Source organism: Carassius gibelio, chromosome B25, assembly GCF_023724105.1.
Source record: "Carassius gibelio isolate Cgi1373 ecotype wild population from Czech Republic chromosome B25, carGib1.2-hapl.c, whole genome shotgun sequence".
Lineage (NCBI taxonomy): Eukaryota > Metazoa > Chordata > Actinopteri > Cypriniformes > Cyprinidae > Carassius > Carassius gibelio.
In genome coordinates this window covers 16,788,986-16,816,128 of record NC_068420.1, presented here as the reverse complement: position 1 = coordinate 16,816,128, position 27,143 = coordinate 16,788,986, and the positions used below count along the sequence as shown (strand labels likewise).

General features: G+C 34.6%; 1 protein-coding gene across 4 annotated transcripts; it reads left to right on the top strand.

Annotated features, from left to right (window-relative positions):
- The first annotated feature begins 2,708 nt into the window (after window positions 1-2,708).
- On the top strand, window positions 2,709-26,852 carry LOC128014292 (receptor for retinol uptake stra6). Of its 4 annotated transcripts, none has more exons than XM_052597742.1 (18): window positions 2,709-2,880; window positions 7,664-7,752; window positions 8,905-8,971; window positions 10,048-10,130; window positions 10,248-10,381; window positions 12,831-12,997; window positions 13,162-13,287; window positions 13,841-13,911; window positions 14,842-14,918; window positions 16,501-16,562; window positions 16,688-16,850; window positions 18,287-18,362; window positions 19,041-19,174; window positions 20,389-20,506; window positions 20,638-20,739; window positions 22,627-22,790; window positions 22,943-23,080; window positions 25,937-26,852. In XM_052597742.1, the coding sequence occupies exons 2-18, from the start codon at window positions 7,673-7,675 to the stop codon at window positions 26,188-26,190; spliced, it is 2,016 nt and encodes a 671-aa protein (XP_052453702.1). In that variant the 5' UTR covers window positions 2,709-2,880; window positions 7,664-7,672; the 3' UTR covers window positions 26,191-26,852. The 4 variants fall into 4 exon arrangements, with proteins under 4 accessions (XP_052453702.1, XP_052453700.1, XP_052453703.1 ...); XM_052597740.1 differs by lacking the exon at window positions 2,709-2,880 and adding an exon at window positions 3,219-3,334; XM_052597743.1 differs by lacking the exon at window positions 2,709-2,880 and adding an exon at window positions 3,365-3,695.
- Window positions 26,853-27,143: the final 291 nt, after the last annotated feature.

Here is a 27,143-nt window from a genome sequence, read left to right as displayed (position 1 = left end):
ATATTATATATATTATATTCATATGCATCTACAAAAAACTAATTTCTAATATTCTAATTATGTTTGTATACATTGGCATCCATAATATATAACATCATAAAGCATTACAATGTAAATGTTATATTTATAAAAAACTGAATTTGCAAATCTTATATATATACATAGCTTCATAAAACATTAAAAAATACAATACAATTATATTATACTGTTATATTCTTTAATATTCTATATTATGTAAATATTATATTTATAAAAATATATATAATTTGCAATTCTGTCCATAAATAAACACCATCAAATACCTAATACAGTTATACACATTATATTATATTATATTATATTATATTATATTATATTATATTGTATTATATTATATTATATTATATTATATTATATTATATTATATTATATTATATTATAAAAATAATGAATAGTTTTTAATGATTTTTGTGGGTTGTATTATTGTATTTTACATGCTGTTTTTAGAGTTAATTAAAATAAAATAAAGAATAATAAAATCACACAAATTTTATTTACACTAAAATTGTTATGAAGAATAACTGTCCTGTTATGAAGCTGCTTTGGGAAAGTACTACGTATCCATTTTTAAATTAAAATAAAAATCATGTTTTATGATTAACAACTAAACATCTTACAGATTCCAAAAGCGGAGTGTCATGAGACAGCGCTGCTACAACGAATGAGTGTGTAAGGGGTGTTTCTCCTGACACAAGCGTCCAGCTCTGTGTGTTACACTTGTCAACAGTAATAATCAGCTCTGTCTTCTCAGTTGAACATGGGACTGACAGTTTCACCAGGAACACACACCAATCCAATTAAACCCTAATTGAGTGTTGCAATGTCCAGTGATTACAACAGCCTCTGAGTAATAGAAGGAGCGAGCGGCGAGACGACCTCAGAGATTAGGCACACGACCCCAGAGGTTTCAGGGTGTCTAAACGTAACCTGGAGGCCAATGAGGGTGAATCTGCTTTAGAGACCCTGACTGCTTTCTTCGGTCAGACTCCACAATTATTCAATGTCTCACAGACGAGTACTTTCAGAAAACAGATGTTGTTCAGTTACGGATGGAAGGGGACTGAGAAGGATACTTACAGAGGTGTGTAAAAGTGGAAGTGTGTCCTCTGTTAGAAAGATGGGGTTGACACTCGAAAAGGGTCAGGAATGATTCAGGGTTGTTTTGTAGGAAAAACTATTTCACTTTCATTAGAAGTGTGCGATTTAAAATGCTATGTTATTTTGTATTGTGTATTGTATTTATGGAACCTTTGGTATGTCACCAAGATTTTTGAAAGAAAAATTTCATGCTGCGTTTATTTGTATAAATATACATTAAAATGGTGAAATATTATTATAATTTTAAAGAACTCATTTTTATTGTAACATGTTGTAAAATGTATTTTATTCCTGTGATCAAAGCTGAATTTTCAGCATCATTACTCCAGTCTTGAGTGTCATATGATCCTGGTTTGCTGCTCATTTCTTCTTATTATCAATACTGAAAACAGTGCTGCTTTTGATAATGTAAAATGTAATGAGTACAAGTATCAATGACATGTCCGAAATAAAGTAAAACTATTACAAAATACAGTTTAAACTCACATGCCAAGTTCGTTGGGGTGTACACTTTGTATTAGTGTTGATTTCAGATGGTAAAAAAAAAAAACACAAACACATTTTAAGGATTTTATATTTAATGGTGCAAAAATGTCATGCGGTGTAACCATCAAGTAAAAAGTAATAACTTTTTCCTTTGACTATGAATGCATGTGAGTGTACACATCTTAATTTATTTTTTTCTAAATTATTAATTCATAAATATAATTAAATTTTTTAAGAGTTGCACCACATGACATTGTACAACCTGAACTAACCATTATAAGCTCTATCAAAAAAAAAAAAATTCCCCAAGAAATAAAAGCATATGGCAAACTACTACTGATGGTTTTCTTTTCAAAAATGTGTTTTTTAATACGTTTTTTTTCTTCATTAGAATATTAGCACAGTTTTACCACCCTGACTTTTTTTTTTACTTTATGCATGAAAAAAAAAGAAAAAAAAAACATTAAAATTCCGTAATTAAAAACATAGAAGATGTACATTTTACATGTAATTTCGCTCCATGAGAGAAGATAAAGAAAAATAAATGTGGTGAGAAAGTTATGTTAATTATGATCCAATTATAGCACTGCAGCTGGTTTGTACTGCATATAGCACATATATAAGTTGTGTTCAGTTATAGTTAGTATAGTTATAGTTAGTTAGTTATAGTATAGTGTTCAAGCTATAGTTTCTTGTCATATAGAGGTTACTGATTCCCACAGACAATTAAAGGCATTATAAAGCTTCATCCTATGGTATACACCTCCTGTTTCTGTGACATGTATGCAATGCATGTGTGCATTGGTGTGTACAGCAATAAAATACAAATGTTTTTGTATGGTTTGCATGCCATTACAGAACAATTTGCTCTTTTACTATGTGAATGCAGAGCAAAACATATCAGTTTCCCTTGATGTTTCGTATCAGTGAGTGATCAAAGGCCACTGCGCTGAACTTCAGCCAAGAGGTGTCCTACCTTACAACAGCACTTTCCTTGTGTCTTTTTTCTTCCGAAGTTCATACCAAGATATTGTGGCCACTGCAATAAAGGTCAAAGTCTGCAGAGACGGCATGCAGCGTTCATACAAAACATCATTCAAAACACTGAACATAAGGTTATTGCAAAGCTGTGACACATAGGAAACACGCGTGTGTGTGATACCCAAAACCCTCTTTGCTGAAGAAACTTGATTTCTGAATGCTCACTGCAAAAGGGTGTCAAGGAGGGACTGAACTTCTGGATTTCTTGAAATCAAGGTAAGGAGTCATTCATAATTAAATTTAATTAGAATTGGATTAAATGGTTTTCATATTAGTGACTTAGCTGTATTTTACTGGTATTTAATGCTAAAAGTAATGCTATTGGGAAATTTAAATAATATTAATAATAAAATAATAATAAACCTTCGTACTTTTCACAAAGAAAAAAAATGATAAAATCAGAAAATAAAGTAAATCGAGCATGATATAAAAAAGCCATTTAAATACACACATAGGCTATTTAACAGGCAAGCACGTTCAAAATATATCATAAACGTCAACAGAAAAGTTGCATAAATGTCTTGTGTATGAATGCACCAAAGATGCACGGTACGATTGATCGGTTCACACAATCATACATAATTGTTCATTAAATGTCAGGTGAATCAACGTGCGCGCGCCACGCGTGTGCGTGTGTTAGGCGGGCATTTTTATCTGAAGTCAGGAGCTGGTGAGTTATGAAAATAATTTGCGTTTCACACGTGGCAATAAAAAAACAACTGATAAAACGGCGTAGTGAATTCATAAAAATACGTTACTGATGCTAAGTAACGTTAGCGAACCAACGTCACGCACTTGTTAATAAACAAAAGCAAATTAACAGACTGGAGTGTAACAAGCCCCTTGCACCTGTCATGAGCCTCGAGGAGAACTAGTTAGTTTAACTGTTTCACACAAACACACACTGAACAAACCTCTTAATACTTTGACGTCGTGCTACACACGATGATTGAGTGTTACACACATAACATGTTGAGAAAATCCCATAGACGCTGAAATGAGGAACCTGAGCTACATCTCCAAACTTTAGGGTGAGCATTTTTTTTGGCGCTTAACCCACCAACACACCTTAGAAACTGCTTAGCAACATGCTAAAAGTCTCTGAGAAAACCTTAGCAAGACCCTCACTGTGGCGCCGACTAAGTTAGTTTAGTGTTTTTACACAGAACAAAACGACATATATTATTTTTTTATCTTTATTTATTTATACCACACATATTTTGTACTGAATGTAACACATTTTAATGTGATTTAACAATAGTCAACTCAAAAGTTACTGAAATTTGCTGTAAAGTAGGCTATTTCACTTTAAATGAGTATACCCTTCTATGCTGGTTAAGTTGGATATAGCAACATTATATAGATAGTTTGTATTTAGCAAGGATAAACTATATAGTAATAGCAGGAATAAAAACTGTTTTAGTGAGTATAGGCCTACTGTGTATATTCAAATAATTGCATATTTTCAGCTTGCTTGACAATAACTGATGTAATATCACTTATACCACTTTATTTATGCTAAAACTGCCTAGCGATAGCAACTAGCAAATAAGTAGAATTACTGTACTTCTCAACTGCTAAAAAAAAGTATGTTATATAGTATGAATGTAATCCGGAGGTACTACATTAGTCTTGTTGCTGTAAATATTATTATAATATTATGTGACTTACCATCCTGGAATATGTGAGCGATGATTCTGTTCAGATGTGCCATTTTCAGATGTGCCATGTAGCTGTAGGAGGAATATTACACAGATCAAGCTTTTTCATGTGTCAGCCTGACTCATTTTGGAAATAAATAGAGCCGTGAGGTGGTTCAGGTCTCAGTGAATGGAGCACTGTACCTTTTTGGGGGGTGGCGGGGGGGGGGGGGGGGTGGCTGCATTGGGAAATAAGATGACTATGACTACTCAGACTGGTACAAAAATGCATTGCCCACCAAACCTCCTCTTGAGTAAGTACTTTTAATTTGTCTTATGAATGTTTCTTTATGGTGCATTTAAATATTCAATCAAAACTTTGTTGTGTTTTGTTATAAGTGCGAAAAATGAATGAAAAACAAAAAAACGCTTTTTGTAATACAGTTTGCATCATAATTTTATATGTAAAAGATATAAATTCTAACATGCCAAAAATAATAATACATATTAAAAACAGATTAAGTGTTTATATATATATTTATATATATTTCAAATCAAACCCTAGAATTTAGTTTTTATAATTAGCGAATTTTATAGCTAATATATATATGTAAATGTTTAAGCTTATAATACACACATCTATCTATCTATCTATCTATCTATCTATCTATCTATCTATCTATCTATCTATCTATCTATCTATCTATCTCTCTGTCTATCTATCTATCTATATATATATATATGTATATGTATGTGTGTGTGTGTGTGTTTGTGTGTGTGTGTGTGTGTGTGTGTGTGTGTAGTAACGTAAAAAAGAAATTACACATTTTAAAATATATAATTATTTATAAATAATTGTGTATTAATATATAATTTTGTATTTATATTATTGCAATTTACAGTATATAAAAAATACATGATAGATAAATGCATTCATTTTCAGTTTTCATCATTCATTTCTCATGTACTTTATCTTTATTAACTTCAACTGCATCTCTTCTCCATGTACAGCTAGAAATTCACCGTCAGCTAATGCAATGGCAGCCTCGGTTGTCACCTGACCTTCTTTATCCTCCACTAAAAGCTTCACTGTCAGTGGCACGGCACAACAGAGACTGTTTTCTTGGTAAATGGTGACTGGAGGTCGTCCCCAGAGCTCTTGAGTGATGGTGGCTCATATGAAGTCATTACAGTGAGCATCTATCATGGGCTGTGTGCTCAATGGTGTTGCCTTCTTAATCAGTTTCATCCTTGACAAGAGCTCCTGTGGACACTGACAGGATCCCATTTAGGTTTAACCGTGCTCGAATGAATCTACACCGTTTCAAAGGCTGTCCACAATGGTGGTCCATGATGCTGACGGGACTCTCAGTGTAATTCGGTTGGGGTCGTTTGTTACGCCAGCACCAGTCCAGTATGAAACGCTGTGAATGTAGCTGTAGGAGGGATATTACACAGATCAAGCTTCTTCATGTGTCAGCCTGACTCATTTTGGAAATAAATAGAGCCGTGAGATGGTTCATGCGAATGGTCCACTGTATCTTTTTTTTTTGGGGGGGGGGGGGGGGGGGGGCTGCATTGGGTTCTTTGAAATAGGAGAGGATAAGATAATCAAACTTCAGAAAGGTGTTAGCCTTATATCTCTCAGGTAGATCCAGATAGGTTTCATAATTCATTGTCAAAATTATTTGGAAATTGGATGCATCAGAACCAACCGTTAACCTTCTCCGAAACCAGATATAAGCAAACTTTCAGGCACATTTTTTTTTATGATGTAAACAAAGCATTCTTTGTTCTGCTGCCTTTGTTTGTAAATCCTGCTTTGCTTTTGTCTCCACGAATGTGGTTTGAGAAGGTTTGCCCTTTCTCAAGTTCTCGATCATTGTTATAAATGGATTTTTGGAGCTTTTCTTAACCGTCTTTGATTATAATCCCAGCATAATGAGGGCAACAGTGCAGCTGAAGGTTGCGAAAACCTCCAAGTTCCCTCCTACTGAAGAAGGGGCGTGGTCATTTTAATGGGTGTGGCAACACTCCTTAAAGGAACAGTTCACAAAAAAATAAAAAATAAATCTGAAAACGTACTCACCTTCAGGCAATTCAAGATGTAGAGTTTATTTCTGAATTTGAACAGATTTGGAGAAATTTAGCACTGCAACATTTATTCACCAGTGAATGGGTGCCGTCAGAATGAGAGTCCAAACAGCTGATAAAAACATCACAATAATCCACAAGTTATCCACACCACTCCTGTCCATCAATTAATGTTTTGTCTAGTGAAAACCAGTGTTCGTAAGAACAACTTGGCAAGTTGGCCAGTGTTTCGAGTGATTTTTAGTCTAATCTACAAAAATGACAACACGGTAGGTTTAGGCATCTTAAAAAACACCTTAGGTTAAAAACTAGTGCTGTCAAGTAATTTATCGCTATTAATAAAAGTTGCTTTGTTTACATAATATATGTGTGTATACTGTATATATTTATTATGGATATATAAATACAAACGCATGCATGTAAGAAAAATATGTTGTTTATATATTAAAGATATACATAATATGAAATATAATAATATGAATATAAACATGTTAATACTTTTAAAATATGTACTGTATGTGTGTGTATTTATATATAAATAATATATATATATATAAATATACAAAATGTAAACAAAAACGTTTATTTTGGATGCGATTGATCACGATTAATCATTTGACAGCACTAATACAAATATCTGAGACTGTGTTAGAATATTATTTTGAAAACCTCATTGTTTATCTCTTGTAGATAATATTCTGCAGTCGTGACAAAATAAAAGCACTTCAGAAAGTGTAACCTGTACTGCGTCTGATTTGATTCCTCATGTGTGTGTCAATACAAGTGTGTGGTTCAGGGAAATGATTTCCTTATACCTCACGCTTTGAGTCAGCATTGGGAATCTCCACCTGATAACTGGAAAAACGCTCTCCCACATGAATTTCCCTGTTATCATGGTGGAATATGTCAGCATTCGGCCCCCACACAGTTCCAGTCTGTTTTATAAGTCCAGTTCACACCCCCTCTTTCTCACTCTCCATTGCTTCTCTCTCTCTCCTGGTTTCCAGTGAGTTGGTAATCCTCCATCTGAAAAAGAGATCCAAGCTGAAGCAAAGAAGTTTTGGGTTGGCATACTTCAGAAAGGGAGCTGTCACATTGCTCCTCACAGCTCTCAGTCACAGTGGTAACGGCACCTGAACAAGGGGCGAGAGAGGAGGAGAGAAGAAGACTTTAGGGACAAGAACTGAACAATTAGGGCATTTGCGTCTCTCAGGAGCTGCTGTCAAAGTTATTGGAGCTCATTGAAACTTCTGTTTCATCTGTAGGTTGGCACCATGAGTGCTGAAACTGTGAAAGATGACTATGACTACTCAGACTGGTATGAAAATGCATTGCCCACCAAACCTCCTGTTGAGTAAGTACTTTTAATTTGTCTTATGAATGTTTCTTTATGGTGCATTTAAAAATTCAATCAAAACTTTGTTGTGTTTTGTTATAAGTGGGAAAAAATTAGTAAAAAAAAAAATTGCTTTTTTTTTACATAGTTTGCATCATAATTTTATATGTAAAAGGTATAAATTCTATAACATGACAAAAAATATTAACAAATAAAAAAAAAAGTGTTTATATATATATTTATATATATTTCAAATCAAACCCTAGAATTTAGTTTTTATAATTTGCAAATTGTATAGTTTATATATATATATATATATATATATATATATATATATATATATATATATATAATATCAGTAATGTAAAAAAGAAATTACACATTTTAAAATATATAATTGTTATTTATAAATAATTGTGTATTTATAATTTTGTATTTATATTATTGCAATTTACAGTATATTTAAATAATAGATGATAAATAAATGCATTCATGGGTTCTCTGGGTTTAGACATTAACTTCTGTGATTTCAGCTAGATAACATGGTTAAGGTCATCAGATATTGATTAGATATCATCTTTATTGCTGCTCATCATATAGTCTGTTGTCATCTCATAATGCACTACCCAGAACATTTATATGGTTCCAAGTCTACAGGTGTGCAAACATTTCTGATCATATTTCTGCTGAAAGTGATATGCACATCCATCACTGCTATTCATGTAGAGATTTTCTGACTTTGATCTCATCTTTGATTCTTCTCGCATATACAAGAGACTTTTCGGCTGGGTTTTAGGTAACAAGACACCAAACTGTGAATCTAGAGTTTCTTGAGTGCGTCACACGTTAGCCTCGTCCGAGACTTACTCAAACCAAACACAATCCGGATCTTTTCATTCATCTCAGAGTTTCTTTTAGCATGGACTTTAGTAGTCGTAAGTCCATGCCAACATTTTCAGTTAACTCCAAAGCGTTACACGTCAGTCACATTACTTACAACAATGGGTTTAAATGAATAATCTTCACTTGAAGAGGTTCAGTAGAAGTGCTCTTGTTAGTAATGGTCTATTGCTTGGGAACGGAGGCGAGGAAGGGAGCGTGTGCAGGCTGAGTAATCGGCCTGGATCTCACCAGCTTATGATAAATACTCTGTGTTTGTGAAATTTTCAGAGTTATCCCACCATGTGACCCCACAGCTGACGAAGGCCTCTTCCACATATGCATTGCTGCAATATCTGTGAGTTCCCTTCAGATGAGACATACTGGTTTCTTTATATGTTTTCTTATTTTTTAAAGTCAGTACCATGATATGTATCAAAGTACTAGTGATAGACCAAAATGCAATGGCAGGGACGATTAAGCAGACAATATTTGGATATTTTAAGATGCATCTATATGTCAAAATCTAGAAATAACCTTATAATAAACTATTCATGTTTTCCTATTTTTCTGAATCTTGAGTAAATAATTTGTAAAAAGTCCTAATTTTGGATTATTAAATGAATAAATAAATATTTTATATATTTATTAAGTTGTTCATTCATTCAATTCATAATTTTATGTGGATAAATCCCATAGCAAGATCTACAGAACACATTCTCCAGTGTTAGTTTAATATCATTGATATACTATACGTTTTTATTCATATTTTGATTGTTTTTATTTTTACAGTTTCTGTTTTCATTATAACTATAATATGTTTTAAAGTTTTTTTTATTGTATATTTTTTATAAATGTTTATGTATGTAATTGACTTGACAACTTGCTGAAATTTCTTTTTTTCATTTATATTTATTTTAAGATAAAAAAAAAGAAAAGATTTTATGGTTTTAGTTAACGATAATAACCATTGCAAAAATAATATTTCCACCAGATATCATGGTACTCTCGTAGTAATTTTGTCTAAAAAATGTGAAGAACATTTCAAACCTGCTCATATTATTTGTTGCCACTCATCTTCCCACTGAGCTCCTGGCCCTTTGATATTTACACCAAAAGACAGATGCTAATTGACTAAGATGGACCCATGTGGACTCAGAGGTCACCTTTGGCCATGCCGCTTCCTAAAAGTGTTACAGGTCACTGCAGGTCACTGATCCCAGGCCTGTGCTCTCTGATAGTGCACTTACTCACACCAGAAACAGAGGCAGCGTCTGCGGAAATGGGTTCTGCCCTTGTTTCACATGGGTCTGTGAACCCAGAAGCTGTGTTGCAGAGGGGGTTAATAAAGGGTCAACGTCCCAGCTGCACCGGCCTCTGGTGGGCCTTCAGAGGATGTAAAACTGACAAATTGACCTCTCTTTATGTCCAAAGCTGGTGGTCATGCTGATTCTCGCCATCCTGGCCAGACGACAGAAGCTGGGTGACAATCAAAGGGGACTCACAGGTTTACTCAGGTCAGTTTGACATCACCCACATGCTAAAATCACTCTCAGACCATTTTAGCCACTATGTAGCAGCTCCTTGGCCAGTTTCAGTTTGCATGTGCAAAAGTTTTCTGTTCTGTTCTTCAGCCCAGTCAATTTTTTAGACCACACACAACACAAGGGTCTTGCTGTAGCCGTGTATGGCGTCCTCCTCTGCAAACTGGTTGGAATGGTCCTCAGTCACCATCCTCTCCCCTTCACTAAAGATGTCAACAACAAAGGTATGGTGACAAGACTTCTTGCTTGGTGGAGTGGTGAAATGCATTTATAGTGTGATTATGGCAGTATTTATTCAGTTTTTATGCTTGATTTTATGATGTGGGCTAGTGGCAGAGGGCTCTATCATACACTCACAGTGTTTTTTGGAAGTTTCAGCCGGACACATTTATAGTTTTCACATCCAGCACTACGTTGTTTAAATAGAAAATGCATTTGCAGCCATTTGTGCGCTCATGGGCGTGCTGATCAGGAAACAGGGTGTGTTCAGGCACATTGTCGGCGCGTTAATATTGTGTTTGCGCTATTGACGCAACTTAAACTTGGTCTAAAGTCAATGACATGGTATTTTTATTATTTATTGGTTTAACTATGGAAAGTGTTGCACAATTTTGATTGTATTTATATTAATACAATGGTTAATTTTGGTAAGTAATATGCATCTATAAGGCGGATGCACAATTCATGTATGCTATGTGCATTACACACACAGTGAATCCCAGCAGCACACAAACATGCCAAATAATAAAAATGAAGGGATTACAATGGGGGAATGGGAGGTGAGACTGGTTTATTGCATGTTACGTCCAAAACACACTCATTACTCATTAAGAGAATTGGTACAACCATTTTGAACCATGCGTCTGGCCCACCGACCATTTTTTTCCCTTATTAAACTAGCAAAAGTGGATTCAGACATGCCCTAAGTGCACCTGCACCCTAAGATTTAGGACTAGCGAAAGGAAGGTTGTTGGTTCGATTCCTACGAAGAATTAATTTTGAATCGCCACCTATGTGCACTTAAACCAATTTGACCTGAACCAATAATGTTATGAAGATTTAAATTCTTTATAGATTCAGAAAAAATCATTATTTTCTATCATAATGTAAATCAAAGACTTTCGGGCCACCAAAGTGTTTGGGAAATTCAGTGTGTTGGAGGGGTATAGTGGCTCACCCTTCACTGGTGCTATCAAATGAACACTCTCTCTGTTCACCAGATGGCAGCTATCCAAACTAGGCTCAGTTCACACAAGAGGATCAAAAGTAGCACCCTACCTGATCCTTTTTTTTTCCTTTTCTCTGAACTGCTAGTCCTTCTTAGTTGGGTTTTGTAATTGGATTATCGCCTGCATTTTTTATTCTTTAGCAAACAGGGCCTCAGACAAGGCTTTGTTTGTGTTATGTAAATGTTTGCTGCTTTAATTAGTGAATTTGGACTCCGACTTAATAAGTCAGTGTTAGTTAGTGTGGATGGCCCACTATTGTTATTTCCCCATTCTTGATAATATGAAATTCTTTTGCTGTTTTCATAGTTTAAAAATAATTTGATCAAGCAGCATGTAGTCATTTTAGTCTAATTAACTAACAGTACACTTCAGGGACAATCCTGTAACTCTGCATTCAAAGGTGCACCTAAAAATGATCAGCATTTATTCACTCTCTGGTCATTCAAAAACAGATTTTTTCATTCGTTGAACACAAAAGAATGGAATGCAAAAGACCTCTTCTTGAACAGTTAGGAGGAGAAAGATAATTGCTTTGAGTGGTTTGTTTACTGTTCAACAGCCATTTTTTGAGACTATCAAAATCTTAACCCCCATTCACTGCCATTATAAAGTTTTGAAGAGCCAGTGCATTGTATAACTCTGATTGTATTGGAAGAAAGTCATATACACCTAGGATGGTTTGAGTAAATCATTCAGGGTGATTTTCATTTTTAGGGTGAACTATCCCTGTAAACACAGATAATTGTTTTGATGAATATTTGTATAGCTATTCAAAATTTTGTACCGTTATTGGTTCTTTAAAATCTGCTCTTCTGATAAATGCCATCATTTGCTAGAATACTCTAAATGTTACAATGGCTTTTAGTATAATGGCTTTTATAGTATAATTTTATTTAGTAACAGAAATAGAAAAAATTATAATCAGTTCATCTTTCGATCATAAAAAAGATACACTTATCAGTCTTCGAAAAAGAAGTCAATATTCCAATTATTCTGAAGCCATGGAATAGATTTGTATGAGAAACAGGCCCAAATTTAAGTCAGTTTACACTCATATGTTTATTCATATAAGAGTGTTGCTCCAGGTCACAGTGGTAATATATCATGGATTGTATCATTAAGGGTTTAAAGAGAGATGCTTAGGGGGAAGTTGTGGCCTAATGGTTAGAGAGTTTGACTCCTAACCCTAAGGTTGTGGGTTGAAGTCTCGGGACAGTGATACCATGACTGAGGTGCCCTTGAGCAAGGCACCGAACCTCCAACTGCTCCACAAAGGCACCGCAGCATAAATGGCTGACCACTGTGTGTGTGTGTGTGTGTGTGTGTGCGTGCGTGTGCGTGTGCACTTTGGATGGGTTAAATGAAGAGCACAAATTCTGAGTATGGCTCACCATACTTGGCTGAATGTCACGTCACTTCACTGGACTATATTTTATGTCTGTAGAGTTCTGGCTCATCCTGGCGCTGTTGTACTACCCCGCGTTGTACTATCCTCTTCTGGCCTGCGGTACGCTGCATAACAAGGTGGGTTACGTCTTGGGCAGCCTGCTGTCGTGGACACACTTTGGAGTTCTGGTCTGGCAGAAAGTGGACTGTCCCAAAACACCACAGGTACGACTTACAGTACTGAAACATCACCTGTAGAGTACAAGCATAGTTTATGCGCTCTAAATTTCATGATTGATTTGCACTAAAAAATGTGTGGGTAATATAGCCAGATAAAGCACTGCACTGTTGTTTGACATTGATTTGTCTGTTTTTGTCCTTGTCTGCAGATCTATAAGTACTACGTGCTGTTGAGCAGTCTTCCTCAGATCGCTTGTCTGGCTTTTCTTAGTTTCCAGTATCCACTGCTTCTGTTCAAAGGCTTGCAGAACACAGAGACGAGCAACGCCTCTGAGGTCCGTCTAAAATATCTATTAAAACATTACACCATTAGGAATACTTGGTTGTTTTTTAAACTAGATTTTTTAAATATTAGTCCTTTATCATGGACACTCTTATTGATCAATCTGTATTTAACATTGTTTTTCCTGCTGTACTTCATGCGACCCTGTTACGACAGACCTGTGACCCATTTTGGGGTCACGACCCGCCAGTTAAGCACCGCTGTGTTAATTCATAATGAAGGGACTTAGCAGCATGGAAAGGCTAGAGGGGAGTTTGTAAACTCGCACCTGCATTCCTGAGCTCTAATCATTGTAAGCAGCTCAGTGGGACGGGGTTATGTTTGACTCGCAGGGCACTTTACACAAACAGAGTGTTGTTTTCTCATAAGAAACGCACAATAGCAGTGTTATTCAGCTTTAATCATATGTTCGGATGAAATAAGAGAGGAGCAATCCATTCATAAGATCTAGATCAAAGTTTTTATTTTTGAGATATGTCATTTAAAGATTCAGATCAGCATGAACGGAATGAATATTACTATCTAAAGATTTGTTTTTCTTGCAGGACCTCAGTAGCAGTTATTACAGAGATTATGTGAAAGAGATTCTCAAGAAGAAAAAGCCCACCAAAATCAGGTGATGCACATTCACATGGACAATATTATTTATTAACCCAAAGATTCAAGAAGCTAAAAAACAGCAGATGTTATATTAGTAACCCATAACAAGAAATCCACAGTGAGCTTCAAACCCCATATAATGAATAAAAATACTATAAATACTAAATAAATACTATACATAAAAATACTAAACACATTACAGGCCATATTTTGTCGCATATTAAAATTCTTGGCATTCTGCAATGTGAACTAATCTTGTAAAAAACAAAAATGTGGCTAAATAAGTGGATTTTAATGGCAGTGAAGTCAAGGAAAGATGAGGTATTTTCTATTGTAGCATCAGTCCACTGTACAACAGCCAGTCAGATGGGATACTGTCCATAGACTACTTCCTTCCTCATTTCCATTGACCGGTGGTGAATCACACCGACTGTAAGTTGATTTATGCAAAGACTGGTAGATAGAGATCCACTGCTGGAGTCTGAATGCCATTCAGTTTGTCTGTACTGTACAGATGCTGATCTCCTTCATGCAAAAATATTCTGAGCGTCTGAAATGTCATTGATTATAGTCCCGTGAGTAATGTGAGGAAATGTTTCCTGTTGCGTGGAAACTCCTTGATGTTGGTATGATATAGTCTACGTAGGAACGCAGTGTAATGAAGGGAAATATCCATTGATAAGACTGGCAATTATGTAGGAAGGTATATGGAATAAGGAATATTCAAGAGGCCATGAGGTTGCAGGTTTAGACTGGTTGTCTAAAGGTTGTAGGTTCGAATCCCATTAAAAGCCATTGTGTGAAGGATGACTGAAGCTGTAATAAAAATCTATTATTTGTCTAACTGTGCATTTGAAAGAATATGAAGGGTTGTTATTTTTTAAATTATATTAAATTGTAATTTTTATTTTGTTGTTGTTGTTGTTTTTGACACTTGCTTTTGCAGTTCCAGCGCATCAAAACCCAAACTGTTTGAAAGGCTCAGAGATGCTGCCAAGTCGTACATCTACACACCAGAGGATGGTAAAATAAAATAAATTAAAATGTCAAAAATATATACAGTTTACCCTCCCATGCCCCCCTCCAGAATGTGCTAAATTTTATTTTACCAAAATAAGAGGGATCATACAAAATGCATGTTATTGTTTATTTAGTACTGATCTGAATAAGATTTCACATAAAAGATGTTTACATATATTCCACAAGGAGAATAATAGTTGAAATTATAAAAAAAGAATATGAAGAGTATGCATTTGAAAGAATATTAAGGTTATTACGTCCCCTTGATTCTTAATACTGTGTTGTTAGCTGAATGATCAGATTTTTTTGTTGAGTGATAGTTGTTCATGAGTCCCTTGTTTGTTCTGAACAGTTAAACTGTCTGCTGTAATTCAGAAATATCCCTAAAGTCCCGCAATTTCTTTGGATTTCCAGCATTTTTTTTTCACCCCTTCCAACAATGACTATGATTTTGAGAGCCGTCTTTTCACACCGAGGACCACTGAGGGACTCCTACACAACTATCACAGAAGGTGCAATCGCTCGCTGATGCTCCAGAAGGAAAAAACATGCATTAAGAGCCGGGGTGTGAAAACATTTTGAATTTGAAGATCAGGGTAAATTTTACTTAATTTGTCTTCTGGGAAACATGTAACTATCTTCGGTAGCTTCTGAAAAGCAGCACTAAATGAAAAAAGAAGAATATACACATAATTTTTTTTTTCAAAGGTTTTCTCTTAATGCATGGTTTTTCCTTCTGGAGCATCAGCGAGTGTTTGAACCTTCTGTATTAGATGTGTATGAGTCCATCAGCTGTCCTCAGTATGAAAAGATGGATCTCAAAAACATAGTCATTGTTGGAAAGGGTTCAAAAAACCAAATAATTTGTGGGACCTAAGGGATTTTTCTGAAGAACAGCAGGCAGTTTAACTGTTCAGAACAAACAAGGGACTCATGAACAACTACTCTGCATTATTTTGGTAAAATAGTTAACATTTTGCATATTCTGAAAGGAGGGGGGGGGGGGGTGTAAACTTTTGTCCTCAACTGTATATACTACCATCCCAAATTTTGGTATCGGTAAGATTTATTTTTCTTTTCTCTTCTTTTTTCCTTCTTTATTCAGCAACTGTCGATGCATTAAAATGATGGAAAGTTACAGTGAAGACATTTTTTGCTTTAAAAGTTGTAAAAGCTGTCCTTTTAAAACATTCTATTTATCAAGGATAATTGAAAAAAATGGATAAATATGATAAAAATTGTTATTGATAATTATAAATGTTTCGTGACTAGCAAATCAGTATATTAGAGTGATTTCTGAAGGATCATGTGTATGAAGACTGGAGTAATGTTTTGCATCACAGGAATAAATTACATTTTACAATATGTTCACTTAGAAAACAAATTATATATATATATATATATATATATATATATATATATATATATATATATATATATATATATATTAATAATACTTCACATTTTTACTGTATTTTTGATCAAATAAACGCAGACTTAGTGAGCAGAAGAGACTTACCAACCCCGAACTTTTAGAAAGCACTGTTTGTATTTATTTATTGTAATTTAATTTATTTTCCATTAGTTTTCAGGTTCCCTTTGAAACTGGCGATCTCTGTAGTTGTGGCATTCATTGCGGTTTATCAGGTAAACTCTTCAAAAAAAGAAGAGCCATTTTTAGAGTTATTTCTGTCTAAAAGTATTAATTCCCGTGCTTTTGTTAAATTTAATGTAGCATTTCAAGGCATCCTCTATTCTTGTGAATGTCTTAGATGGCGCTCTTACTGGTCTCGGGCGTGCTGCCCACCCTACACATCGTCCGCAGAGGAGTAGACGAAAACATCGCCTTCCTGTTGGCCGGGTTCAATATCATCCTGTCAGATGACCGTCAGGAGGTGGTCAGGATTGTCATCTACTATCTGTGGTGTGTGGAAAGTGAGTCAGTTGTCATTCTCGTACTTCTCATACTTAGGACTTGGATGTGATTTGATCTCTCTCACAAATGGACCACTATTACACTATGTATATCTTGATTTACATTAGTTGGAAAGCCTATTTGCCATTTTGGATGAGAACGTTTTAATATGTATATGTATGTATATAGATAAATGCCACTTAAATGTGTTTAAATAGAGTCTCTTACATTTCTATGTTTTAACACATTTCAGTACACTCAGGAATTGCACATTGTAATAATTACAAGTTTTACTTTAAAAAACCTTTTAAAAGATTTGAATCATTTTTAATACTTTTGTCATACTTTAAAGTACACTGTTTCAATGTGTTGGTTAACTAACATAACTAAAGTAAATATATTTTATATGTACTAAACTGTATTAAATTGCAACCTCTTCACTACCAATGTATAATTATAATTATATTTAAATACACAATTATAATAATTATATTTTATGTCAAATCTCATTTATAATTAATTATATTTAAATGTATGACTAACAAGCTGTTGTTGTTTTTTATTTAAAAAAAACAGTTTAATATAAATGTTAATTTAGCTGTACACTATTTGAAAATTTGCTAAAAATATTTACAACATTAGAATTTATAAATATAGTATATTTACAAAATAGAAATATATATTGAAAATGTTAATTTTTTTCTGTGCATTTATTCAAATTCTGTCTTATTTTTAGTCCTCTCAAACGATTAATCGCATCCAAAATATAGGTTTTTATTTACATAATATATCTGTGTGTACTGTGTATATTTATTAGGTGTATATAAATACACACACATACAGGATGTATTTTGAAAATATTTACATGAACCTGTATATATTTATATTACAGATAAATATATTTAATATATAAACATAACATTTTTCTTAAATATTTAAATGTATGTGTATTTATATAGACATAATAAATATACACAGCACACACACATATATAATATAAACAAAATGTTTATTTTGAATGCGATTAATCGTGATTAATCGTTTGACAGCACTTCTTATTATTCATTAAATATAAGACAAACCGATTCATTTTAATAATTTTTTAAGCCGTTACACTGAACTCTGTTGATTCTCCTCCATAATCAGATTATATGTGGACCTGAATTTATTAGGTGGTATTCACATAAACGACACTTAAACCATTTCGATATAAAGTAATTACAGTGAGACAGTAATTTGGATCAGTGCAGTTGGTCAGCGTAGCTTTAATGATGATCTCTTATAAGCTAATGTATGCCAGCACAGCCATGCAAATGTGAGCTTGCATTGATCCAGACTGCAGGAGGTTTGCATGCATCACACACACACACACATCCACTTTCTGTAGCTGGAGTGGGAAAGAGTGCTGAGGCTGTGAGTGTGTGTTTGTGGCTCATGTGATTGTGTTGTGTTTCAGTTTGCTATCTGTCAGCGGTGACCCTGTCCTGTCTGCTCAACCTGCTCATGCTCATGAGGTCCATGGTCCTGCACAGGTGACCCTAACAAACACACATTCAGTGCTCTTCAGCTGCTACACTACCGTCACATGACCACAGATACGCAGATGTCACCTGCGTTTTAGATAGTGCTGACAAACAATTAATCGCATCTGAAATAAAAGTTTTTGTTTGCATGATATATGTATGTGTACTGTGTGTATTTATTATGTATGGTTTGTACAGCCATACAGGTTTGGACAGCTTTTTTCCCTTAATGCAAAACTGCATTTTGTATTTACTTGCATTAACTTTGTGTAATATTTAAATTTGTTTGATGATCTGAATCTTTTAAATGTGACAAATAAGCAAAAAACTTAAAAGGTTTTGGAAGGGGGCAAAAGCCTTCTCATGCCACTGTAAAACTAAAACTGAACTAAAAATTATTTAAGACCTATTACTAATAACTTTATCATAACTGACTAGCTGGAGGTGACACAGGAAAAATCATTTACTAGGCTAATGAGAACGAGGTAATTACAGTCAGGAATAGCATATTAAAAAAATAATCACTTTTCAAATTGAGTTTTTAAATGTCATTAATGGCAGTCTGACTCTGTGACCTGCAATTTCATCTGTTACTTCTTCAAAAAAAGAAACGCCCTCATTACCTATATTTCCGCAGTGCTGTGTGTGTGTGTTAGTGCACTGAAGGCTGTGTCTGTGTTCACTCAGGTCTAATCTGAAGGCACTGTACAGAGGAGACGTCTTTACTGTGTATAACTGCCACAGGAGCATCCGACCGTCCCGGCCCGCGCTGGTCTGCTGGATGGGCTTCACCAGCTATCAGGCCGCCTTCATCTGTCTCGGTGAGAGCACGCTTCTGCTCTTCTGTTCCACAAGCCCCTCGTTCTCACGGCACAACGCTCTTCACTCTAGTGTAAAAGTGTGAGAAAGACCATCGGAAACGTTTTTGCCTGGATTCGTGTACTGGAACAAACTAAATCTGAACTGATGAACAGTTTTTATAAACAATTAATGAAACAATTAAGTTTTTATTAAATGTAGCGGAGAACATTTCTGGATCATTCTGGATGTTTTTCTTCTTATGAACTTTTCTCTCCACACATGGATTAGTACATTAGCACACAATAGAAATCCATCATAGATGGAGATTATTGTTGTGATTTAAAAAAAAAATCTTTAGAATAATGTGCATTTATGGACATTTATTAAAAAAGCAAAAAGGATGGAGTTTGTTAAAAAAAAGATAAAAAATAATATATATATATATATATAATATATATATATATATATATATATATTTAGTGTGTGTATTTGGTTATTTATTTTTTATATTTATTCAAATATGTATTTATTTGATCATGCTTTTGTTCAGTTATGTTTATTTATATACTAAAATATATTATTATATTATAATGATATCGTTTAAATATATTATAAAATATATTAAAATGTATTATTATAATTTACAATCAACAGACAATAAAAATCCATAAAAAATAGAAAGTTATTATATTTAGATTTAAAAAACTACTACTACTAATAATAATAATAATAAATAAGGCAGTGTTTGTGCAGTTTTTAGTGAAAGAATTTATATATATATATATATATATATATATATATATATATATATATATATATATGTATATATATGTATATGTATATATATGTATATGTATATACACACACACACACACACACACATTAATCATTATAACTATATGAAAAATATTTTTATAGTTAGCCCATTAACAGGCTATAAAAAAACTATTTAAAAAATAGAATATTGTTTACAGAGTGCTTTTTACATTTAAATAAATACTTAATCTTATATTTATAATTTTATTAATATCTTTTTCAATTAATTATTATTCATTATGACAATTTAATAATATGAAATAATATAACATTAATATGAAGTAATGTAACATTATTTACATATAATATAACATGAATATGAAACATAAAATATTATTTTCAGTTTTTCTCAAGTGTAAACGTGGCTATGAGCATGTTTGATTAGTCCTGCATGTGTTGTGATTGTGTCTGTGTCCAGGTATGGTGATCCAGACTCTGGTGTTCTTCATCTGCATTCTGTTCGCTGTCTTCCTCATCATCATCCCCGTCCTGTATGGCACCAATCTCATGCTGTTCCACATTATCGGCAGGATGTGGTGAGTGGCTTGGCTCTCCTCACTTTCTCTGTGACCCCGTGTCTCAGCTAAAGCCTCCTATCAGTCCTCTCTCCTCATGAGCCGTGAAGTGCCTCTTAAGATGCTTCTCACTCTCATGTTCTCTTCTGAAGGCCCTTCTGGCTGATGCTGTTCGTGGCTGTGCTGGTCCAGCATCTGACCTCCAGGTTCTTGTTCGTTAAGAAGGACGCAGGAACAAATGATCTGAACAACAGGTGCCAGTTATACATAATATTACGAACTGTAACTTTTAATGTTGGTGTACATTCAGCATCTGGTATAGGCCATGAAAGATTGGCCAACAATAAACACCTGTCTTTCTCTACATTGTTATTAAACTTTTGAAGCAGTTCTTCAGAATTTCATATTAGAAGACTTTTCAGATATTAATTATTTTATTTTTGCAAACACCGTTCTATCTGTCTATCTATCTATCTCTCTGTCTGTCTGTCATCTCTCTGTCTTTTTGTCTGTCTGTCAGGGCTGCACGATAAGTCGCATGCGATAATTAATGCACATCTTGTCAGTAAAGCCGGTTCTGTAATCAGCGGTGAATCTCTACACATGCCTGATTTCACATGAAGGAGTATTAACTACACAGAGCCGTTGTTCACAGACAAGCTGTGCCAAACCACAATCATATTTTACAGTTTTTCTCAGTCGCTTTGGTGCATTTCTCGAATCATCCTTGAGATTAGCAAAACAATACGTTAATTTCTCAAAACAACTCGTACAAAGAGCAAAACACCATGGATTACCTGCAAAAGCCAGTCTCTTGCTCAAAATCCTTAGTTCATCTCTCAAAAATAGATATCTGTGTCAATGAACATGTCAGTGCCATCAGAATGACGAGTCCTTGTGTCATAGTTTACGGATAAGACAGTCAAATTGTTTATTCATGTTGTCAATATAACAGTGTGCTCTGGAGGGATGTTCTGATGGAAACTACTGTATTGAACACTATGCCATATGCTTATTTATGTCATATTTCCATTTCGAAAGTACATATTTACACATTATTGTATGTGGGGTATTGATTGAAAGATTCTGGATAGAATTCCCAGTTACACTTTTACAGTACTAGTGGTCTGACCAAAAATATAAAACAAATAAAAAAATACCAAAAAAAAACTTTACAATGCCATTGTTATATAGAAAAGGAAAAAGATAAATGGGCACAAAGATGAAAATAAGTCAATTGTCAGAATGTGTAACTCTTGTGCTGTCCTCTGTCTATACAGTACAGTATAAGCTTTCCAACTGAAGATTCATGAGATGAACCTTTGAGCTATTTCAGAGAAATGGTTTATCATCTACATTCTCTTCATTAGTCAAGATTCACTTGCACAATTCATGCCAAATTGACAAAAAGTCTAATAATAATGTGTGCTTGGCAGTTTACGACAACTAGATGAACCGTTTTGCATTTCATGACTTATATGATGAAATAAAGACTAGATGTTTTGAGCGGTGAGACTATTGCACAGAAAACTATATCATTTATTTTGAGCGACATGACATTAGCCTCTGATAATGTAGGAAACTGCAGATAAATGTGCATAATTGCATGAATGTACAAAAGCAATCGCAACTTGTTCAAAAGAATGAGAAACTGGTTTTGTGATGTGTATAAATGACTCGATGATGTGGAGGTTGTACAAGGAGTTTTGAGACTTTCATTTGAGAAATGACTGAGAAAAACTGTATTTTATAGTTATGTTTATAATGTGTAGTGATATTTACACACAAAAAAAGAGTATCTACTGTTTTATTTTAGTTATGCACTGTATGGTAACACTTTATTTTAAGGCGTCCTTGTTACACATTACATATACTTACTATTATAATAACAATAAATGATGCATAATTATATGCAAGTAACCCTAAGCCAAACCCTTCACCTAACCCTAACCATATAGTAAATACATGTAGTTGACTCATATTACTCAGCACTTAAATGTAGAATTACACTGTATAAAGGACACCTTCTAATAAAGTGTAACCCACTGTATATATACTGTACATCCTTAAGCCTGTATGAAGAATCAAACTGTTTCCAAACTTTGGGTAATTAATTTTTGTTTATATTTTTTTCTCCACAGAGGAAGCCTGTTTCTTCTCAGCTACATGCTTTTCCTAGTTAATGTCATGGTTGGTGTTATAGTGGGCATCTGGAGGATAGTCACCACTGCCCTTTTCAACATAGTCCACTTAGGACGCTTGGATATAAGCCTTCTCAACCGCAACGTCGAGCCCTTTGACCCAGGTACTGCTTCACAGAGCAACACATTTATATTCAGATGACCTGCTCAAAATGAGTGCACTGATAAGTGTCTGATAAAAGTGCTTCCTCTCGGTCACGACAGATGTGGGATGTGATTGTCATTTGTATGTAGATTGTCTCTTCTGTGTTTGCAGGATACCGCTGCTACGCTCATTACCTGAAGATCGAGGTGAGTCAGTCTCACCCCGTGATGAAGGCCTTCTGCGGGCTGCTGCTGCAAACCTCAGGCCAGGACGGTCTCTCTGCACAGAGGATCAGAGATGCTGAAGAAGGTCTGAGCTTTTACTTCTTCTTTATTACTTCAGGATGATTGTATTTAATTCACCGGAGAGCAACCTGTTCCAGAGTCTGGACTCAAACTCAAAGCTTTTAGTCTTCAGAACTAATTCAGAGCTGCTTGTCTGAGGATGCGGTTTAGTGTTTAAAAGCTGCGCTCATTCAGTTCCAGTGAGATTTATCAGTGAGTGTGTGGAAACTACATTTCAGGCCTGTTTCCTTCTGAGAAAAGAAAAATGCACCAAGCTCATTTCAAATAGATATGAGAGTGATAAATTCATTTTATTCCTGTGAAGCTATATTTTATCATAATTAGTCTGCAGTGTCACATGATCCTTCAGAAATCGTTCTTATATGCTGATTTTTATATATATATAAATATATATAAACTTTTATCAAATAGTTTTTATCAAATAGTTGTGCTGCTGCTTATTTTTTGGAACCCATGAGACTTTTTTCAGGATTATTTTATGAATACAAAATGTAAAAAAAACAGCATTTATTCAAAACAGATTTTTTTTCTTTGGGTTTTTTTCCTGAAAGAAATTAATACTTTTATTCAGCAAGGATGTGTTAAATGGATAAAAGGTAACAGTAAAGACTTTGTAAAGTTAGAAAATCTTTATATTTTATATAAATCCTCTTCTTTTTAACTTTTTATTCATCAAAGATCCCTGAAATAAGTTTCAAAACAAAAACAATTATGCTGAACAATTATGTTTCAATGCTGATAATAAAGCAGCATATCAGAATGATTTCTGAAGGATCATGTGACACTGAAGAGTTCAAGCTGATGAAAATTTAGCACTGCTTCACAGATATAAAAGACATTTTAAAGTATATTAAAACATCAAATTAATATTAGACATTCAAATAATATTTTACAATATTACTGGATTTTTTTCTGTATTTTTGAACAAATAAATACAGCCTTGATGAGCTTAAGAGACTCCATTATAAAACATAAAAAAATCATACTGATTCCAAACTTTTGAACGGCAGTGTACATTAAAAATAACATCTATATAGGCCTACGTTATGTATGCTTCACTATATTACAGAGTACAAACAGATTGAACTCCCAGCACACAGTAATCTACTTTTAATACATTTCAAAACAGAAAGCAGAGCAAGATAATGTTAATTCTTCTGTATCAAATCTAACCAAGATTCATATCGATCTGTGTTTGATTTCTCTTGAGTGATTCATGTCTATATGCACAGACGGTTGGTTGGAGTAATTGATTCATCATGTTGCCCTGCACGCAGCAGGCGAGCGCTCCAGCAATCATTATATTTGTCAGGATAAATTGGGCCCCGATGTGCAATAAGTCACCGTGGCCCTGCTGCTGCTCAATCAGACCTGACAGAGAAACACAGCAGAGCCCATAGTGTGAACATCCTCTGTGCATTCCCAGATTGCATTGCTCATCTCTCTTCATATAGCAGAACGGAGATGAAATTAGATCTTTATGTGTCTGTCCTCTCAAGTCAGAGTCAGATCTGCCAGCGTTTGATGTGTTTTACAGGATGATAGGCAGCAGATGGTGTATATTCAACATTAAATAGCCCTGTATTTTGTTGATTTTACACATATAGACGTACTGATGCTTGTTGCATTCAAAAACTGGAGGAATCTGATTTGCATGTTTGTATTTGCATACAATATTATTATCTGAGAAGAATTGTCAAAACTGGTAGGTTACACAGACTGAGCTTGTTATTGACAGTTTCATATGTGTGACTCATAGTTTTTACACTCTCCATATGATAATTGCACATTGTGATATGTTCCAACTGTGATAGGCCTACTGTAGTAGCGCTCTCTTATGTGGACGATATCTATTTGCATCAATTACCTTTATTTTAGATGTAATTTTTAAAGAATATTTATTTAACACCCATTAAAAAGCAAATGTTTAACTTAATATATTAAGAAGGAAAGACTACAAATTATTGCACCGCTTATTATTCTTCAGCGCCACGTCAATAAAACAACAAAAAAATGCGAACATGAATGCGTTCGCGCATCATGTAACGTTATTAAATAATAATATATGAGCCGGTTCTTTTTAGTGAATCAAAGTAGGCTATATACGTGAAAAAAAATATTTTTATTTATTTATTTATTTTGATTAAGTCCTAATCACAAACGATGGACTCTTATGAGCCCCGCTTTAGTGAATCATAAACATACCGCTCTACTGGGGTTTATTTTCCGAACGAATGACTCTTATGACTCCGTTCTTTATAGTGAATCATAAACACACCGCGCTACTGCGGTTTAATTTTCGAACGAATGACTCATATGACTCGGTTCTTTATAGTGAATCATAAACGCGCTACTGGTGTTTAATTTCCGAATAAACGACTCTTATGACTCGGTTCTTTATAGTGACTCATAAACGCGCTACTGTTGTTTAATTTCCGAATGAACAATTCCTCTGACTCGGTTCTTTATAGTGAATCATAAACGCGCTACTGGTGTTTAATTTCCGAATGAACGACTCTTATGACTCGGTTCTTTATAGTGAATTATAACAGCGCTAACAGAGTTCAACTTCCGAACGAATGAATCTTGTTCTTTTTAGTGAATCAAAATACAGTGCGAAAAGCATATATATATATATATATATATATATATATATATATATATATATATATATATATATATATATATATATATGCTTTTTATATGTGTTTTTATATAGGCCTATGTGTGTGTGTGTGTGTGTGTGTGTATATGCACACACACACACATTTCTTGACGCTTACAGATACATTTAGTGAAATTTAAATATTTTTATCTACATGTTGGCTTAACTTGTTTCTTACATGTTCAACATTTGAAGGTATTCAACTAGTCCAGCAAGAGAAGAAGCAGAACAAGGTGTCGAGCGCCAAGCGGGCGCGAGCGCACTGGCAGCTCCTCTACACGCTGGTCAACAACCCGTCTTTGGTGGGCACCAGGAAACACTTCCAGTGCCAGAGTTCTGAAAGCTTCATCAACGGAGCCCTCAACCGGACCTCCAAGGAGGGCAGCAAAAAGGAAGACATCATCAAGGAGCCTAGCAAAGAAGCAGAAAGCGCCGCCACCAGCAACTGAGGACTGAAAATCACCATGTGGAGAAGGAGATCGGCCCTCCCTGCCCCCAGCCTTTTCATACTTAATGGCTTCTGGCCAGATATTGATGATAGTATTATATGCTTTGGTGTAGCAGAGAAGCACATGTGTTTTAGCTAAGTGCACTTACAGCTCAGTGCCTCAGGAAGAACTTCATGCAGTTGTAGTTAACGGATCCCTTGCACATGTGTGTGAATGCATGGATGGATGTGTCTTTTGTTGCATGTGTGAGTGAGACTGTCTCTCTGTCTTGGGCTTAGCGTATCAGGAAATTTAGTTTGGCACTGAACTCCCATTTAACTGATTGATGCCAGGTTAGTATGTGTGACTATTTATGAATGTACAGGTTCTGCTCATTTGCAAATTGACAAATTTTTCATTTCCGCTCAGCATCTTTTTTTTCTGCACTCATTGTTGTGACCAGTGGTGAGAATGTTCTTATCCCAGACGAAACCAGTAATGTCCATTATGGGTTCATCTGTGTCTGTACATCTACTGTAATTGTACAATTGTTTCCATCTCTGACAAAATGTACAATCTGTCTCACATTGACACTTACTTTTGATAATTCCCTATATTATGTCTTGTTCTGCTACCTATGGCATATTTGTGATTTAAATGAAATAAATATTTAAAAAATAAAAGTATGCTCTCTGTGTTGAATTAAGGGAAATAGGGTCATTTCCGGCGTCACGTAGGCTATATAAGGACGTGTCAATCAGCATGATTTTATTTTTTAATGAAACCATTTAAATCTGAAGTATGCTCACGAAGGTTTTTTTTCGTGCAGCGATTTATTATTCATAGGGGAATTACGAATATTTAAAATAAATATGACTAGACAGATGCTGAGAGAGCGCAACTGTTCCCAACCACATTTTTTGTTCTACACAATAGTTTTCTCAAGAATTCATCACAATATCCGTAACGAAAAA